This window comes from Pongo pygmaeus, chromosome X, assembly GCF_028885625.2.
Source record: "Pongo pygmaeus isolate AG05252 chromosome X, NHGRI_mPonPyg2-v2.0_pri, whole genome shotgun sequence".
NCBI lineage: Eukaryota > Metazoa > Chordata > Mammalia > Primates > Hominidae > Pongo > Pongo pygmaeus.
Window position 1 is genome coordinate 111,094,848 of NC_072396.2, and position 20,069 is coordinate 111,114,916.

General features: G+C 37.8%; 1 protein-coding gene across 3 annotated transcripts in view; it reads right to left on the reverse strand.

Moving 5' to 3' along the window:
* Window positions 1-20,069, reverse strand: part of MORC4 (MORC family CW-type zinc finger 4) — a 60,062-nt gene that overhangs the window by 22,823 nt on the left and 17,170 nt on the right. For all 3 annotated transcript variants that reach the window (XM_063660826.1, XM_054472412.2, XM_054472410.2), the window contains 4 exons: window positions 18,320-18,452; window positions 17,866-17,994; window positions 15,058-15,177; window positions 13,556-13,656 (listed from right to left, as the gene is read on the reverse strand). In XM_063660826.1, coding sequence (XP_063516896.1) covers window positions 13,556-13,656; window positions 15,058-15,177; window positions 17,866-17,994; window positions 18,320-18,452 — 483 coding nt within the window. The remainder of the gene's footprint in view (window positions 1-13,555; window positions 13,657-15,057; window positions 15,178-17,865; window positions 17,995-18,319; window positions 18,453-20,069) is intronic.

Below are 20,069 nucleotides of genomic sequence, written 5' to 3' on the forward strand. Positions count from 1 at the left end.
ATTCATATTAAATTAGATTCTCACTACACAGAAAAGATTAAAGTAATCATATATGAGCTCCCCTATAAACTCTTATTCCCCTTCAACCTATTAATGTTCCTACTCTATGTCTATATTCTTCCCTCAAGTCACAGATGAAGAACTATTCCTCATTTCCTCTTAAAAATCTACTTAAAATCTACTTGAAAAAGAAGTAGATTAGATGGGCATATGGGAAGATGGCAGAATAAGAAGCATGTGGAAGCTGTCTCCTTACATATACAACTGCAGTAGCAAAAGCTGCATGATGTAACTATTTTGAAACTCTGGAGTCTATTGGAAAGTTTGCAACTTCCAGGGGAAGGCTTGGATAGTAAATTGTGGTTAATTTTGGTCAATTTCAGTTCTTAGCTCAGTAATAGCTACCCATTCCCCACTCCCAGCCCTGTGGCAAACAACCCTCCATGTGTTCCAAGAGCAACTTGTAGGAACCAGTGTGGGCAAAAAGGACACTGTCCTCCAAATATTGCAATTCTATCCTCTGATCACTGCTTGCTGCTTCTGATCACAGATGTGAAGACAAAAAGGCAAGAGACCATTGTTGTTGAACCTCCCCCATTGTTTCAACCCTCTACTCCTCCAGTTGAAGTGACATCCAGAGGATTTAAAGTCCTGGCATCTTTTTTTCCTCCTCTATTTCTCTATTTTCCCCCTTTTGTGAGCCAGACATAAAGACAAGGCCATTCAAAAGCAATTGCACATATGGGGAAAATTAGAAAGCCATTGTGAATGCCCAGAAAAAAAAGCAAGCTGATAAAAGAAGTGAAAAGACCTTAAACTTACTTCTCAGGTCAATCCTTGGCACAGAGAAAGCCTACAACATAACAAAAACAACAACAACAACAAAAACAAAACCAGCAAACCCTAGGAAAGGAGAATTTTGTTTCCAGAATTACCACATTATTAGATTCAAATGTTCAGTTTATGACAAAAAGTCACAAGGCATACAAACAAACAAGACAGGGTGGCCCACTCAAAGGAAAAAAATAGAAACCACCCCTGAAAAAGAACTGATGATAGATCAACTCGACAAAGATTTTAAAATGGTCTTAAAGATACTCAAAAAACTATATGAAGATGAGCAGAAAGTCAAGAAAACAATGCATAAGCAAAATAGAAAATCAACAAAGAGATAACAAACCTAAAAAGAAATCCAAAACAAAGTCTGGAGCTGAAAACTCTAAAAACTGAAATGAAAAATCCACTGCAGGAATTCAAAGGCAGATCTGATAAGACAGAAAAAAGAGTCAGTGAACTTGAAGATAAAAAATGGAAATTATGAAGTATTAAGAGCAGAAAGAATAAAGATTGAAGAAAAGTGAACAAAAACTAAGGGACCCATAGGACACCATAAGTAGTCCAACATATGCATTAGCAGAGTCCCAGAAAGAGAAGAGAAAAAGCAACAGAAAGGATATTTGAATAAATAATTGCCAGAAACTTCTCAAATTTGATGAAAGACACGAATATAAACATCCAACCTTAACTCCAAGTAGGATGAACTCAGAGAGACTCAGACCCAGACACATTGTAATCAAACCATGAAAGTCAAAGACAAAGAGAGAATCTTAAAGACACCAAGAGAGAAACAACATATTACATTCAAGAAATCCTTGAAGTTTGTAACTCCACTTTTCATTTTCTATATAATGTGAGAGAATACATTTAAAAGAAAAAAATTGGCCAGGTGCAGTGGCTCATGCCTGTAATCCCAGCACTTTGAAAGGCTGAGGCAGGTGGATCACCTGAGGTCAGGAGTTCGAGACTAGCCTGACCAACATGGTGAAACGCTGTCTCTACTAAAAATACAAAAGTATCTGGGCATGGTGGTGCATGCCTGTAATCCCAGCTACATGGGAGGCTGAGGCAGGAGAATAGCTTGAACCGGGAAGGGGAGGTTGTAGTGAGCCAAGATGGTGCCATTGCACTCCAGCCTGGGCAACAAGAGCAAAACTCCATCTCAAAAAAAAAGAAAAGATAAAAATTATGAGTCTGCAAGCCAATATTATTGTAATTCAGTTTGTAACTCCTCATTTTGTTTTCTACGCAATTTAAAAGGCTAATCCATTACAAATTATTTATGATTTTGGACACACAATGTACAAAGATGTAATTCTATGGTATCAACAACTGAAAGGAATGGTCATGGAGCCGTTAAAGGAGCAGAATTTTTGTAAGGAATTGAAGTTAAGGTAGTATAAATCCAAATTAGAGTGTCATAACTTAAAAGATATTAAATGTAATTCCCATGATAACCACAAAGAAAATAGCTATAGAATATACACAAAAGGAAATGAGACAGGAATTTAAATGTTTCACTATAAAAAAAATCACCTAAACACAAAAGATGGCAATGTAGGAAATGAGGGGCAAAGAAAGCTACAAGGGACACAGAAAACAAACAGCAAAATGACAGAAGTAAGTCTCTCCTTATCAGTAATTACTTTAAATGTAAATGGATTAAATCCAGATTCACAAAGATATGATATAATGAAAAAGAATGTAGCAGATGGTACCTGGAAGAGGGGTACTACTATCACAAATACCTAAAAATATGGAAATGGCTTTAGAATTGGCAATTGGCAGAGGTTGCAAAAATTTTGAGAAGCTTGACAGAAACAAACCTACATTGCCTTCAACAGACGTTAGTAGAAATACATATGTTAATAAATGCTTTCACTAATGAGGGCTCAGAAAGAAGTGAAAAGTATGGTAGAGAAAACACAAATTACCTTAGAGAATACCCAAATCATTGTAAACAGACTATTGGTAGAAATATGGATGTTAATGGCATTGTTAGTGAAGGCTCAGAAGGAAGTGAAGAACATGTTATTGGAAAACTTGAGAGAAGATGATCCTTGTTACACAGTGGCAGAAAGCTTAGCAGAACTGTCCTACAGTTATGTGGAAAACAGAACTTGCAAATGATGAAATTGGAAATTTAGCTGAGGAGATCTTCAGGAAAAGTGTTAAAGGTGTGGCCTGGTGTCTTCTTGCTGCTTATGTAAAATGCAAGAGGAGAGAGACAAATTGAAGAATGAACTGTTAAACAAAAAGAAACCAGGACTTGATTACTTGGGAAATTCTCAGCCCATCTAGATTGCAAAATATGCTAAAATTTAGAGATTCACTGTCAGGAAAGTATGCTCTAGAGAAAAAGCTGAGGCTGGGGCTGAACAATCTTTTGATAATAGCTCAGAAAATCAAAAGGTCAGAGCATTCAGTCACACAAAATACTCTTTGAAAAGATAAAGTGAGCGCTTCCAAGATAGCTGAATAGGAACAGCCCCAGTCTACAGCTCCCAGTGAGATTGACGCAGAAGACAGGTGATTTCTGCATTTCCAACTGAGGTACCTGGTTCATCTCATTGGGAGTGGTTGAAGAGTGGGTGCAGCCCATGGAGGGCGAGCCAAAGCAGGGCCGGGCATCACCTCACGGGGAAACGCAAGAGGTCGGGGGATTTCCCTTTCCTAGCCAAGGGAAGCCATGAGTGACTGTACCTGGAGAAGTGGTACACTTCTGCCCAAATACTGCACTTTTCCCTCGGTCTTTGCAACCAGCAGACCAGGAGGTCCCCTCATGTGCCTGGCTTGGCGGATACCATGCCCACAGAGCCGTGCTCACTGCTAGTGCAGCAGTCTGAAATTGACCTGGGAACACGGGAGCTTGGCAGAGGGAAGGGCGTCCACCATTGCTGAGGCTTGAGTAGGTGGTTCTATATTCAGTGTACACAAAGCAGCAGGGAAGCTCAAACTGGGTAGAGCTCACTACAGCTCAGCAAGGCCTACTGCCTCTCTAGATTCCACCTCTGGGGGCAGGGTATATCTGAACAAAAGGCAGCAGACAGCTTCTGCAGATAGAAACGTCCCTGCCTGACAGCTCTGAAGACAGAAGTGGTTCTCCAAGCACAGTGTTCAAGCTCTGATCACGGACAGACTGCCTCCTCAAGTAAGTCCCTGACCCCCGTGTAGCCTGACTGGGAGACACCTCCCAGTAGGGGCCAACAGACACCTCATACAGGCGGGTGACCCTCTGGGACAAAGCTTCCAGAGTAAGGATCAGGCAGCAATATTTGTTGTTCTGCAGTCTCCGCTCGTGATACTCAGGCAAACAGCGTCTCGAGTGGACCTCCAGCAAACTCCAACAGACCTGCAGCTGAGGGGCCTATCTGTTAGAAGGAAAACTAACAAACAGAAAGGAATAGCATCAACATCAACAAAAAGGACATCCACACCAAAACCCCATCCGTAGGTCCCCAACATCAAAGACCAAAGGTAGATAAAACCATAAAGATGGGGAGAAACCAGAGCAGAAAGGCTGAAAATTCCAAAAACCAGAACACCTCTTCTCCTCCAAAGGAACACAACTCCTTGACAGCAAGGGAACAAAACTGGATGGAGAATGAGTTTGACAAGCTGACAGAAGTAGGCTTCAGAAAGTGAGTAATAACAAACTACTCTGAGCTAAAGGAAAATGTTCTAACCCATAGTAAGGAAGCTAAAAACCTAAAAAAAAGGTTAGACGAATGGCTAATTAGAATAACCAGTGTAGAGAAGAGCTTTAATGACCTGATAGAGCTAAAAACCACATTATGAGGACTTTGTGAAGCATACACAAGCTTCAATAGCCGATTTGATGAAGCAGAAGAAAGGAAATCAGTGATTGAAGATAAAATTAATGAAATAAAGCAAGAAGACAAGATTAGAGAAAAAAGAGTGAAAAGAAACGAACAAAGCCTCCAAGAAATATGGGACCATGTGAAAAGACCAAATCCACGTTTGATTGGTGATCCTGAAAGTGACAGGAAAATGGAACCAAGTTAGAAAACACTCTTCAGGATATTATCCAGGAGAACTTCCCCAACCTAGAAAGACAGACCAACATTCAAATTCAGGAAATACAGAGAACACCACACAAAGATACTCCTTGAGAAGAGCAACCCCAAGACACACAATTGTCAGATTCACCAAGGTTGAAATGAAGGAAAAACTGTTAAGAGCAGCCAGAGAGAAAGGGCAGGATACCCACAAAGGGAAGCCCATTAGACTAACAGTGGATCTCTCTGCAGAAACCCTATAAGCCAGAAGAGAGTAGGGGCCAATGTTCAACATTCTTAAAGAAAAGAATTTTCAAACGAGAATTTCATATACAGCCAAACTAAGCTTCATAAGTGAAAGAGAAATAAAATCCTTTACAGACAAGCAAATGATGAGAGATTATGTCACCACCAGGCCTGCCTTATAAGAGCTCCTGAAGGAAGCACTAAACATGGATAGCAACAACTGGTACCAGCCACTGCAAAAACATACCAAATTATAAACACCATTGACACTATGAAGAAACTGCATCAATTAACAGGTGAAATAACCAGCTAGCATCATAATGACAGGATCAAATTCACACATAACAATATTAACCTTAAATGTAAATGGGCTAAATGCCGAATTAAAAGACACAGACTGGCAAACTGGATAAAGAGTCAAGACTCATTGGTGTGCTGTATTCAGGAGACCCATCTCACGTGCAAAGACACACACAGGCTCAAAATAAAGGGATGGAGGAAGAGCTACCAAGGAAATGGAAAGCAAAAAAAAAAAGCAGGGGTTGCAATCTTGGTCTCTGATAAAACAGACCTTAAACCAACAAAGATCAAAAGAGACAAAGAAGGCCATTACATAATAATGGTAAAGGGATCAATTCAACAAATATATATGCACCCAATACAAGAACACCCAGATTCATAAAGCAAGTTTTTGGAGACCTACAAAGAGACTTAGACTCCCACACAATAATAATGGGAGACTTTAACACCCCCCTGCATTGTCAACATTAGACAGATCAACGAGACAGAAAATTAACAAGGATATCCAGGACTTGAACTCAGCTCTGGACCAAGCAGACCTAACAGACATCTACAGAACTCTCCACCACGAATCAACAGAATATACATTCTTCTCAGTACCACATAGCACTTATTCTAAAATTGATCACATAATTGGAAGTAAAACACTCATCAAATGTAAAAGAACAGAAATCACAAAAAACTCTCTCAGACCACAGTGCAATCAAATTATAACTCAGGATTAAGAATCCCACTCAAAATTGCACAACTACACGGAAACTGAACAACCTGCTCCTGAATGACTAGTGGGTAAATAATGAAATGAAGGCAGAAATAAAGATGGTCTTTGAAACCAATGAGAACAAAGACACAACATACCAGAATCTCTGGGACACGTTTAAAGCTGCCTGTAGAGGGAAATTTATAGCACTAAATGCCCACAAGAGAAAGCAGGAGAGATCTAAAATCAACACCTTAACATCACAATTAAAAGAACTAGAGAAGCAAGAGCAAACAAATTCAAAAGCTAGCAGAAGGCAAGAAATAACTAAGATCAGAGCAGAAATGAAAGAGACAGAGACACAACAATCCTTTCAAAAATTCAATGAATCCCAGGAGCTGATTTTTTGAAAAGACCAACCAAATAGACAGACTGCTAGCAAGATTAATAAAGAAGAAAAGAGAGAAGAATCAAATAGACACAATAAAAAATGATAAAGGGGATATCACCACCGATCTCACAGAAATACAAACTACCATCAGAGAATACTATTAACACCTCTATGAAAATAAACTAGAAAATCTAGAAGAAATGGATAAATTCCTCGACACATACATCCTCCTAAGTGTAAAGCAGGAAGAAGCTGAATCTCTGCATAGACCAATAACAGGCTCTGAAATTGAGGCAATAATTAATAGCCTACCAACCAAAAAAAGTCCAGGACCAGACGGATTCACAGCTGAATTCTACCAGAGATACAAAGAGGAGCTGGTACCATTCCTTCTGAACCTATTCCAATCAACAGAAAAAGAGGGAATCCTCCCTAACTCATTTTATGAGGCCAGCATCATCCTGATACCAAAGCCTGACAGAGACACAACAAAAAAAGAAAATTTTAGGCCAATATACCTGATGAACATCGATGTGAAAATCCTCAATAAAACACTGGCAAACCGAATCCAGCAGCACATCAAAAAGCTTATCCTCCACGATCAAGTCAGCTTCATCCCTGGGATGCAAGGCTGGTTCAACGTATGCAATTCAATAAACATAATCCATCACATAAACAGAACCAATGACAAAAACCACATGATTATCTCAATAGATGCAGAAAAAGCCTTTGACAAAATTCAACAGCCTTTCATGCTAAAACTCTCAATAAACTAGGTATTGATGGAACTTATCTCAAAATAATAAGACCTATTTATGACAAACCCACAGCCAATATCATACCGAATGGGCAAAAACTGGAAGCATTCCCTTTGAAAACTGGCACAAGACAAGGATGCCCTCTCCCACCACTCCTATTCAACATGGTATTGGAAGTTCTGGCCAGGGCAATCAGGCAAGAGAAAGCAATAAACGGTATTCAAATAGGAAGAGAGGAAGTCAAATTGTCCCTGTTTACAGATGACATGATTGTATATTTAGAAAGCCCCATTGTCTCAGCCCAAAATCTCCTTAAGCTGATAAGCAACTTCAGCAGTCTCAGGATACGAAATCAATGCGCAAAAATCACAAGCATTCCTATACACCAATAATAGACAAACACAGCCAAATCATGAGTGAACTGCCCTTCACAATTGCTACTAAGAGAATAAAATACCTAGGAATATAACTTACAATGGATGTGACGGACCTCTTCAAGGAGAACTACAAACCACTGCTCAAGGAAATAAGAGAGGACACAAACAAATGGAAAAACACTCCATGCTCATGGATAGGAAGAATCAATATTGTGAAAATGGCCTTAGTGCCCAAGGTAATTTATGGATTCAATGCTATCCCCATCAAGCTACCACTGACTTTCTTCACAGAATTGGAAAGACCTACTTTAAACTTCATATGGAACCAAAAAAGAGCCCGCATAGCCAAGACAATCCTGGGCAAGAAGAACAAAGCTGGAGGCATCACACTAACTGACTTCAAACTTTACTACAAGGCTACAGTAACCAAAACAGCATGGTACTGGTACCAAAACAGACATACAGACTAAAGGAACAGAACGGAGGCCTCAGAAATAATACCACACATTTACCACCATCTGATCTTTGACAAACCTGACACACACAAGAAATGGGGAAAAGATTCCATATTTAATAAATGGTGTTAGGAAGACTGGCTAGCTATATGCAGAAAACTGAAACTGGACCACTTCCTTACATGTTATACAAAAATCAACTCAAGATGGATCAAAGACTTAAATGTAAGACCTAGGACCATAAAAATCCTAGAAGAAAACCTGGACAATACCATTCAGGACACAGGCATGGGCAAAGACTTCATGTCTAAAACACCAAAAGCAATGGCAACAAAAGCCAACATTGACAAATGGGATGTAATTAAACTAAAGAGCTTCCGCACAGCAGAAGAAACTGTCATCAGAATGAACAAGCAACCTACAGAATGGGAGAAAAATTTTGTAAACTATCCATCTGACAAAGGGCTAATATTCAGAATCTACAAAGAACTTAAACAAATGTACAATGAAAAAGCAAACAACCCCATCAAAAAATGGGCAAAGCATATGAACAGACACTTCTCAAAAGAAGACATTAATGCAGCCAACAGACATATGAAAAAAATGCTCATCATCACTGGTCATTAGAGAAATGCAAATCAAAACCACAATGAGATACCATCTCATGCCAGTCAGAATGGCGACCATTAAAAAGTCAGGAAACAACAGATGCTGGAGAGGTTATGGAAAAATAGGAACCCTTTGACACTGTTGGTGGGAGTGTAAATTAGTTCAACCATTGTGGAAGACAGTGTGGCGATTCCTCAAGAATCTAGAACTAGAAATACCATTTGACCCAGCAATCCCATTACTGGGTATATACCCAAAGGATTATAAATCATTCTACTATAAAGACACATGCACACGTATGTTTATAGCAGCACTATTCACAATAGCAAAGACTTGGAAACAACCCAAATGTCTACCAAAGATAGACTGGATTAAGAAAATGTGGCACATATACACCATGGAATACTATGCAGTCATAAAAAAGGATGAGTTCATGTCCTTTGCAGGGACATGGATGAAGCTGGAAACCATCATTCTCAGCAAACTATCACAAGATCAGAAAAGCAAATGCCACATGTTCTCACTCATAAGTGGGAGTTGAACAATGAGAACACATGGACACAGGGAGGGGAACATCACACACTAGGGCCTGTAGGGGGTGGGAAGCTAGGGGAGGGATAACATTAGGAGAAATACCTAATGTAGGTGAAGGGTTGATGGGTGCAGCAAACCACCATGGCACATGTATACCTATGTAACAAAATTGCACGTCTGCACATGTAACCCAGAATTTAAAGTATAATAATAAAAAAAGATATAGCCTATGACTCACAGATCTCCACAGCCATCTCAGCTGAGGCCAAAAAATAGATATAGGATTCCCTAGGAAAGACCTGCCAAGAGCCTCTTGTTGGATGACATGAATATACATGACACGCATAGGAGACTCACAAGGTTCTTAAGAATGGCATGCTAGCATGAAAGCTAGCTTGAGGCCGGGCACAGTAGCTCACACCTGAAATCCCAGCACTTTGGGAGACCGAGGCAGGCAGATCACCTGAGGTCGGGAGTTCAAGACCAGACTGACCAACATGGAGAAACCCCATCTCTACTAAAAATACAAAATTAGCCGGGCGTGGTGGCGCATGCCTGTAATCCCAGCTACTTGGGAGGCTGAGGCAGGACAATCGCTTGAACCCGGGATAGGGAGGTTGCGGTTACCACTGCACTCCAGCCTGGGCAACAAGAGCAAAACTCCATCTCAAAAACAAACAAACAAACAAAAAATCAAAACAAAAAGCTAGCTTGAAATGAAAGGGATGGAGAGAACCCTGTTGGACCCTCAAAATTCTACAGTCAGGAAACAGGCTAATGAAACTACTCAGCTGCCAACACATGCTACCCTTCAGGAAAAAGGAAAGACAGCTTTGAGGGTGGAGCCGTAAGCCCAGAGGGCAAAGCCTCAAGACTAGAGGATGAAGGCCTTGACATTTAATGGAATGTGCCTGGCTAGATTTTGAAAATGCATGGGACCTGTGACCCCTTTTTTCCTTTTAGTTTCTCCTCCATTCGAACAAGAATATATACAATTAGTATCCTATGCTTGTCCCACCACTGTATTTTAACAGCAAAATACAAAAAAGAAAATACATATCCACGGATGTAGAGGAGTTTTGCCCTAAGATGTACCATACTCAGAGTATTGCCCTTATGTGATTTAGATAATGAGATTTGGGACTTTTGAGCTGATGACATTTACATGTAATTTGTGACTCTGCATTGATGCTGTAATGGGTAGAGACTTTTGGAAACGTTGGGATGGGGTGAGCATATTTTGCATATGAGATGTAAGTGGAACCTGAAAGAACAAAGGGTAGACTGTGATAGACATAATAATGTTTACACAGCAAGTGGGAATTTAGGTTACTCATCAAGTTGACCTTGAGATAGGAAGAATATCCTGAATTATCCAATGTAATCACAAGGGACCTTAAAAGTAGAAGAGTGCAGCAGAAGAGTCATAATCAGAGAAGATGTGATGACAAAAGCAAGGTCATCAGAGTGATGCAATATGAGGACTCAACCTGTCACTGCTAGCTTTGAAGGTGAAGGAAGAAGGCCATGGGCAAGAAATGCTGGCAGCCTCTATAAGCTGGAAAAGATAGGAAAATGGATTCTTCCCTAGAGCCTCCAGAAAGGAATGCAGCCCTGCCAACACCTCAATTATAGCCCAGTAAGATCTGTGTAGGACATCCAACCTACAGCACACTACAACAGTAAATTAGTATTGTTTTCGGCCACTAAGTTATGTGGTAATTTGTTATGACAGCAATAGAAGACAATTTCTGTGGTTTATAGACAGAAGTTGAGTATCACTGTATTTCCCTCAAAGATGTAAAATACCTCATGGCTCTCCTATGAATTCATTATGTGTAGCTTAGCATGTAATTTAAGAATGATGGTTCTAGGACAGGGGTCAGCAAACTGGAGCCAAATCCAGCCCACTGCCTGTTTTTGTAAACAAAATTATATTAGACATACCCATGCCGATTCCTTTACTTATTGTCTATGGTTGCTTTCATACTACAGCAAAATCAAGTAGTTGTGACCCCTTCTGGCCCTTTTCAGAAAAAGTTTACCAACTGCTGCTCTGGGGTATGGCTCTACTCTACTCATTTAACTTGATTTGCCTTCACTCTAGCTATATCCTGTTATCTCCCCTCCACATATTCTTACCATTCTGAGTTCCTGACACTACCTTAGCTCATGTTACAATTCCATCCTAGAATTCCCTTTCCTCTCTTCCACATCTTATATCATGTGAGGCACATCTCAAGTCATACTTTCTACCCAAAACCTTCCCCATCTCCTATATCAACGCATTTTCCCCATAACATACTACTTAGGTTTTGATTGATTAAGGAGCTTTTTTATTGCTCGCCAAATTACTTCATATATGTTACAATCTGTTTATACAAATGACTGTAAGCTCCACAACTGTTAAAAGTGTTATTACAGATGATTTATTTGTAGACATTCCAGCAGTATGATGGCTGGTATCTCTTTTATCATTTGCAGGTTTTGATATCTATAATACTCATAGGATGAGTTTGTTATAGCAGACAACCTTCTCTAATCCCCCTCTTAAATTCCTTTTTTTAATTTAAATACCTTTTCATCTTATACAAAATAAGTTGAATAAAAAAGGGCAATGGTGCCAGAATTGGCATAAGAGTTATGCAAATTTGTTATCCTCAAAAGACTGTACACAGAATAGTATACTAGTTCTCTGTTTTTAATAAAGTGTGTAGCAGATGTTATGCTAAGTAAGTCAGAAATCCTGTGTGTTCAACTGAATAAATCTACTGTCTACAGACTATCTCTATCTGATCCACTGCAATCACCTCATCATACCAAAACTAGACATTAAAAACCAAAGATCTAATGCCTGTAAAATTTTAAAGGTAGATTTGGGGGGTTGGTGGCAAAGATGATATAGAAAGATGTTAAATAATTTTTAATATCTAACATTTGAATTTCACAAATCTTAATTATTTAGGTAGTCATCAGCAATTCACTATTCTTTTCACTCAACTGAAACATAATAACTTGACTCGGAGACTTTTGTCAAACTAATGTCATTCCTAAGCTTTCACTTAGAGTCAAGTCCTGGTCAAAGATTTCCATTATGGGCCAGATTTATATTTAAATGACCATTTTACTTAGACTGAGGGCAGGTAGTTGTCATAACCACTGAGTAGCCCAAGTGACCATGAACCAATTACCCTGAAATTAATTTGGAGTTGCCATTCAAATAGTTATCTCTCTCAAACACTAAACCTAAAATTCTTGTGGGTACAGACAAATTAAGGTACAGGATTTGACTTTATTACAGTTTGGGCACAAAACAAAAGAGATTTGGGAAATTTCTTTTCTCCCACTCTAAGAAAAATATTTGCTACTGAGACTTCAAGGAAAATGACAGCAAATGTCCTCATGCCCTCTTTCTCCATACTCCCAGAATACCCCTTACCCTTTTTTGCCCTTACAGATACTTCCCTCTGCTTAGAATGTCCTTCCTCTATTGTCCACCTAGAAAACTTTTGCTTCATATTTAATCTCAAATATAATCTGCTTTGTGAAGCCTTCCCTGACTCCCTTAAGCATATTTAAAGTTCTCCCCACTTTTCACATACCCCCTATTAAAGCAATTATTTTGTAAGTATTTAAGTTTCTTATTTGCATACATATTTGTTCACAGGTATCAAAGCGTCTTATTTTTCATCCTTAGTACCTGGCACATAGAAGCTGTCTCATAATACTTAATGAAATAAAGACCCATCTCCCTCTCGACATTTTTTAAACAAACTATTCTAACCTGGCTTTAAAAACTCCTTTCTAAAAATATCCCTACTGGTTCAGCCATAATGTCGAGTTCCTTTCAGATTCTTACCTGTTTGCCTGCCCTATTAAATCTAGATGCTTTAATGAAAGCACGTGTCTTTCCTGCTGTTCCATCACTTTGCTCCAAATCTGTTCACTGGCTTCAAGAAAAATTTTTGGAACAAATTTCAAACTGCTTTTTTTTTATCCAATGTATTCCATAACTTCAGATCCATTCATCTGTTTCCATTAAGATCAATTCCAAAGCTTTTCATTTCCCCAGAAATCTTTTACCAAATTACTCCTATGCTCTTTGCATAATTTCTAAAGGTAAGGTTTATCTCAACGAGACTCCATATATCATTCAGCAAACTTTAATTTAAAAATGAAATCATTTTATCTCTAATCTTGGAAAACAAATTTGAAGTAATTCTCAGTTAACTTATTTAGCTGGTTTTTAGAGATGGTTTTAGAGGCTTTGGGGAATAGAATCGTATCTGAACAAACTAACGGAAGCACCTCAGGTTGGGAGTGACTCACCGGTACTCCTTGGTATACTCAAAGTCTTGTTTGTTGTAGGCAGGTTTTAGGAAATTGCACTCAATGACTCCAATTACTCCTACACCTTCTCCACGAGTTGGCTTAGAAGAAAATATTAATTTCAACACTTACATTATTGTTGGCTGCCTGGAGGCATTTCCTTTTGATTCCAAACAATAATAGAAAGGTTACATAACCTTCATGGGCAAGAAAAGACCATCAAGATCTAGAGAAACACTTAGAATGTACATCAACAGACTGCAAGCATTAAACTGAACTAGAAATTCTGACAAATTCTAGGGCAGAGATTTTCAAAATATGATCCATAGATCCCTAGGAGTCTTCTGCAATTAGTAGTCATCTCTACTTCACCCACACTACCTCCACTTTTATCTTCTTTATATTCCAGGACTGCCATAAGACTGCATTTGAATAAAGAATTACCGTGCTAAAAAACCAAGGTTATATACTACTGTTCTAAGGAACTAAAACAAATATTCATCTGAAAACAATTTTAAGGGTTCTATGTGATCCTATATTAAAATAAACGATTTTCCCACATACATAGGCCACCAAACAACTACTAAAGAGAGTCACACTTACAGCAATTATTAATTACAAGTTGACGCAAGAGTTTTATAGATTTAAATCATATTCTAATTCTTTAATGGAAGAAACTGAGTAAAGGTGTAATTGGACTGGAACACAAACACGAGTTGTCTAAAGGTGGTATGACAAGGGAAAACAAAATCGGCTGAAAACGAGCTATCCTGGGCTTTATATAACTGTCTTACTATGTTGAAGCAGTTCATCATTTTTTGTGCTTTAGCAATCTTATCTGTAAAATAGGAATAAAAGGGATACTTGAAGACATTACTACTTTAAATAATCATTAAGACATTAAAGATGATGGTAAAATTTGTATAGAGTGGTTTAAAAAATATTTTCACATAATTTATCCCATTTAAATCTCTCACCCCTGTAAGTTGCGAGGTAGGCAAAGCAGGTATGCTTATTATTGTTGTTTCCACTTTACATAAAGATCAGGAAATTGAGCTTCAGATAAATTAAACAATTTATCCAAGGTTACACAGCTTGTAAATGGAAAATTCAGGACCCAAATCCTGGTCTTCAACCACCATATTTTATATGCCTTCCACTATGCCTTATTGTCTCTCCAGGAAAATGGAAAGAGTTACCTAAAACACAAATAAGCTGACACACATGGTAAACTTGCTGGTATTCTAATTCTGCCTCTTATTAACAGCTACTTAGAAAATGCATTCAGTAAAGTTGTTGGGTTGATTAACATCTGAAGAATGAGAGGTAGAAAGAGATTTCAACACAAGACAGCTCACTGGTAACACAATTCCAGGATCAGAATTCAATAAGCATCATAAGATGGGAGTAAAAGCCATTAATGAGCCTATCCCCTTTGCAAATTTTAAATTCTCTTCCTACTCTTTTCAGTCTCCTATGACAAAGAAATATTAACTACTCACCTTCACCTGGCACCCCACCTTCTCAAAAGATTTTATGAGTCGGTTGTTATGATACATCATTATTCCAAACTGGTTACTATTCTTGCAAGAGAACCCAAAGGTGATTCTCACCTGCTTATTCTGAGAAGAACATCGTTAAGGAGACAAACATACGAGGGGTTTCAACGACAAAATTTTGCACCATATTATAGCAAAAACCATCAAATACCAAGGGACATAAATTGGTACAATCTTTTTGAGGGCATTTAAACATCTGTTGCAATAGCTTTAAGAATATTCTTAATATTTGACCAAGCAATTCTCTTTTAAAGAATTTATCCCACAGAAACAGTCAGGGAGGCCCACAAACGTTTAGGAATTACAGAGATTTTTCAATTTGTTATAAAAGCAGAAAATCAGAAATAATTTAAGTGTTCAACAATAAAGAAATGATTAAATAAATGTTGATATAGCCACATGCAGCTCTTTTAAAATTATGTCCTTGAAATATCTGAGAATATCAGGAAATGCTCAGATTATAAAAACATCACAGACACACACACACGCACACACACACACACACATGCATAGAAAGACTGTAAGAAAAGATACCTAAACACCATCAGTGATTTAAAAATTGACAAATAATCATAAAACATTTCTTAGCCCTTGCTAGTTGCTCAATTTGCTGCTAGGGCTCATAGGTTCTGATAAGAGCTGTAAATGGTCCAATACAAATCTGTACAATTATATCCAATAAGGTAAATCCTTCTTACCATACCAAACACAATGAAAGCAAAAGCAAAGGTAAAGAACAATGAATAGTCCTGTAGTGATATATTTCATGCGAAGAAGTTAACAAGCTTGGATAAATGAAATGAAGACAACTGATTATTATAAGTAAAACATGAATAATGATGAGTTTTTAACAAGTCCTACTTAATTTAAAAACCAAGGTAAGTGAGAAAGACAAAGGGGAGATAGAGAAACTGAGATTTTCATTAAAACAAATACTAAGAAATCTTCATGTCTAAATGAGTTGAATGAAAATTTACTTTTGTTACTTATTCAAAAAATGATCTCCATGCCCCGTCTAAAAGACAAGCTACTTGCATCAATACCCTATAACAAATGGGTCACATATGATACAAAGACATGACTCAAGTGGGTGCATTAACACAGTAATGTTTGGCTCAGAATATATAAAGTTCTGGGCTCTAGCAGTTCACATAAAACCTCAAATAAGACCTATTCTAATGCAAAAACAAAACAAGACAAAACTCCTGCAAGCAAACAAACCAAAATCCTATGCCATAAAATTAACTTTGTAAAGATAAAGATTGTCAAATTCTTCTTTCTGTTGTGCACTTTTAAAATTCCAAATTATGGAGTGAGGGTACAGTGGGGTAGGAGACTCACCAAATTAGCGTAAGGAGAGAGAACAAAGATGAAAGAAGTAGCCTTTGATAATTGAGAAGTAAATAAGTTAGTATCAATGATCTTGTTCCTCAGTGACCTTGGGGGAAATTTTATTAGGACTTTCATTTTACTCATGCCTACAGTAAATCTGTTTAGTCCAAACTATAATATTGGAAGGTAATTTGGTTTAATGGGAAGGGAGTCTGAGAAGAGTTGAGGTAACATATAGAATGCATGCATAGAAGTTTCCCTTATAGAAACCCACAAAAGAAAAAAGCTAGAAACAGGTTTGTGTTATATCCTAAAACAGTAGTTGGCAAGCACTTCTTTAGACTGGCTCTGTTAAACCTATGGCATTAACATCCTAGTCTACATATGGTGAGATTATAACTAATTCAACTATAGAAGCAAACAATGCTAGCTCTGGCTTTATTAAATTGATTTGTTTAGTGCTTTAAGAAAACATTCCTAGTAGCCAAGATATGTGTTCTCAAAAAGGAGAAAAAAGAGACCAGCGATTTCTCATCTTTGGTCAGGGAAAGACAAAGCATGCTAGATAATGTCTTTGATAAAGCAAATAGAGTGTAAACATGTTTCTCGGGCCAAGAGTGGTGCTTAGTTACTAGAAAATAAATTAAAAGGACAATTTTTCATAACCTTGCAAGTTTTCAGCCTTTCAAAGACGTTTTCTGCCCCAAAAGCCATCAACAAAGTTGTACCTAATTTCCATAGTTCATCTTAAGATTTTTTTCTAGTCTGAAATCCATTCTCGATGCAATGCGGGGGAGAGGTAGAAGTAAAAACAAGTAATGGCTCCTCTGAGTGGCTACCATTATGAGAAGTATCAGGAATTTATGTCAAACCTAAGAAGATTTATTTCACTCTAGAAAATCAACTTTTAATTTCCACCCTCCTAACTTCAATCAATGTAAGTCTGGACCTGTTACAACAAAAAATTGCAGTGTACCTACAAGATTAAGAAGTTCTAGTCAGTATTTTGCTTATTTCAATCAATTTAATATATATCAAAATCCAGTACAAACCAAATAATGTGTATTATTCCTTACAGCAGAGATTCTCAAACCTGGCTGCTCATTAGAATCAGCTGAGGATTTTAAAATAAATAAATATTTCTTATTTCTTTAAAAAAGGTTTCAGACACTACTGAACCAGAATCTCCAAAGTCTCAGGATTCTATTATTTCAACAGTTTCCAGGTGATTTCTGATAAAAATGGTATACAGATTGGCATTTAAGAAAGACTTCCTCAGAGTACACTGTAATAGAATGTGTACTATGACATACATTTTTGAATTTGAAAGGGAAAGTTTTTGTTTTTCTGTGTCAACCTGAAAACTTAATCCTGAAATAAAGAGGTCAGCTTCATGTAGTGGTACAGTTGTAAGGATACTGTGAAGGTAGGTTTATATGTATCATATTCTACATTGGCCAGGCTCTTGGCAATCATCTGGGTAGTCACCTTCTTCTGACGCAGAAAAATTTTCATCCGTGGCTTCATGTACAGAATACCACAAAATGCCTATGGAACAGAATGGTGAAGGGAAAGTTATTATGTGATATTGTCAATTCTGCTGACATCCCCATAAAACACTGCCACCAACTGATATCTATGCTGGGCAAAGATTTGGCTCAGTTTCTATACCTCATTACACTATGTAAACTACCACACTAAAGTACTGCTGACTATATTATCTAAACTGTCTCAATGGAGACAATAAAAAGGAATACTAGCACATGGCTGGAAGGTTGTTATCTTTGTATAACTAAAAGAAGATCTTGTTCTATAATATTTTCAGGTTATAGGAAATCTTACCTCTCATTGTTGAAAAACCATTCTTACTTACCCTTAAAGAATATTCTGTTTCTGGTAGCTCAGAGGTAGCACCGCCAGTCATTTTTTCTTCTGTGTCAAAGTCTGATACCAGTATGTCATATTGATCTGTATCAAAGTCCAACTCAGATTTTCCATTTTTATTTCTGGGGAAAAGAGACAAGTACCAATCTAACAAAAACTGGCTCCAAAGGACAAAAAATACACTAGGAACCCAAAAGAAAAAAAACAATACGAGCCAAAACTCAGGTACCTGTTTCTTTCCCTGACTACCAGTGCAAAGGAACTACAAACTACTTGGGTAGAGGATCAGACAATACTTAAGGGTATTCCCATTCTAAACAAATCTACTCTTTCATAGAGGTGATGATGCCACATTCATAAGGAAAAAAGAATGTGGAATGTCTATGATCTGATAAATCAAATGGATGTCAGCTATCCTCAAAGTGGGATCTTGAAATAGACACAAGCTTTCTGGGTATTGTTAGTAAGTCACTCAACATCATTTTCCCCAACTGAATGAACAGATGAATCAAAACCCACTTCTACCAACTTCAGACTAATAAGACACTAAGATCTCCCCAGATCTAATCTTATTTCTTAAAAGGAAAAAAGACGTTACAAAAGCAGCATATATTTACTAGCCCTCTAGGATACCATTTATAGAATTATCATTTAAACATAATGGTACTAACATTCCTTTCATAAGGACCTTTCTTCTTCCCATAATCTTTTTGGGCCACTTGGTTTTGATCCATTCCAAGACCCTGAGCTATATCACTAACCACCGCCAGGGAAAAAACGTTAAGACCCATCTTTATTCTTGGAAAAAACTCAAATGACAGGTTTTAGAAAAAATGTATATATCAGAACAGTACTTCCCAAAATTTGTTCTGTGGAACAGTAATCTCACAAGATACTCTTAAAAAGAAATAAATACATAAAAGTTCTATGATCAAATAAAATTGAGAAATAATTCTCAGCCCTCAGAGTCACCTCGAGCTCTAGTGATAACTCTGCTTCATACTTCAGGCTCCATAAGCTCAGAGCTGCTGTGTTGAAATTGTAGCTCCTTTTACAGGGCTGCACCAGAACCATTATGGTCTGTTGTCTGCATCATGCCCATGTCAATGTATAATAGCATATTATGGATTTTCCAGGATAATTCTGATTCTCACTACCCCACCTGACCCCAATGCATATGCCCTGAGGAGATTCTCTGTCCTCCTTGTCCCTCACCTTCTCCATCTAAGGAAAAAAGATCTGTAGAAACATTTTCTTTAGAGACAGGGTCTTGCTCTGCTGCCCAGGCTAGAGTGCAGTGGCATGATCATAGCTCACTGTGGCCTCCAACTTCTGGGCTCAAGCGATTCTCCCATCTCAGCCTCCCAAAGGGCTGGGATTAGAGGTGTGAGCCACCACCCAACCTGAAGAAATACTTTTTAAAAATTGATTGGGAAATACTGCATACTATATTGCTCTTTTACATATTTTCAACGCACATTAGTATATTAAAGGACTCCAGGACTCTCAGAAGTCCTACAATAAAGCAACACAGTAAACTTTAAGTCAGCTTTTCCCAAATTTATTTGACCATGTAATCCTTTATTTATACAGGTTGAATGTCCCTTGACTGAAATGCTTGGGACCAGAAGTGTTTTGGATCCTTTTGGATTTTGAAATATTTCCATTATACTTACTGGTTGAGCACCCCTAATCTAAAAATCCAAAATCTGAAATGCTCCAGTGATCATTTCCTTTGC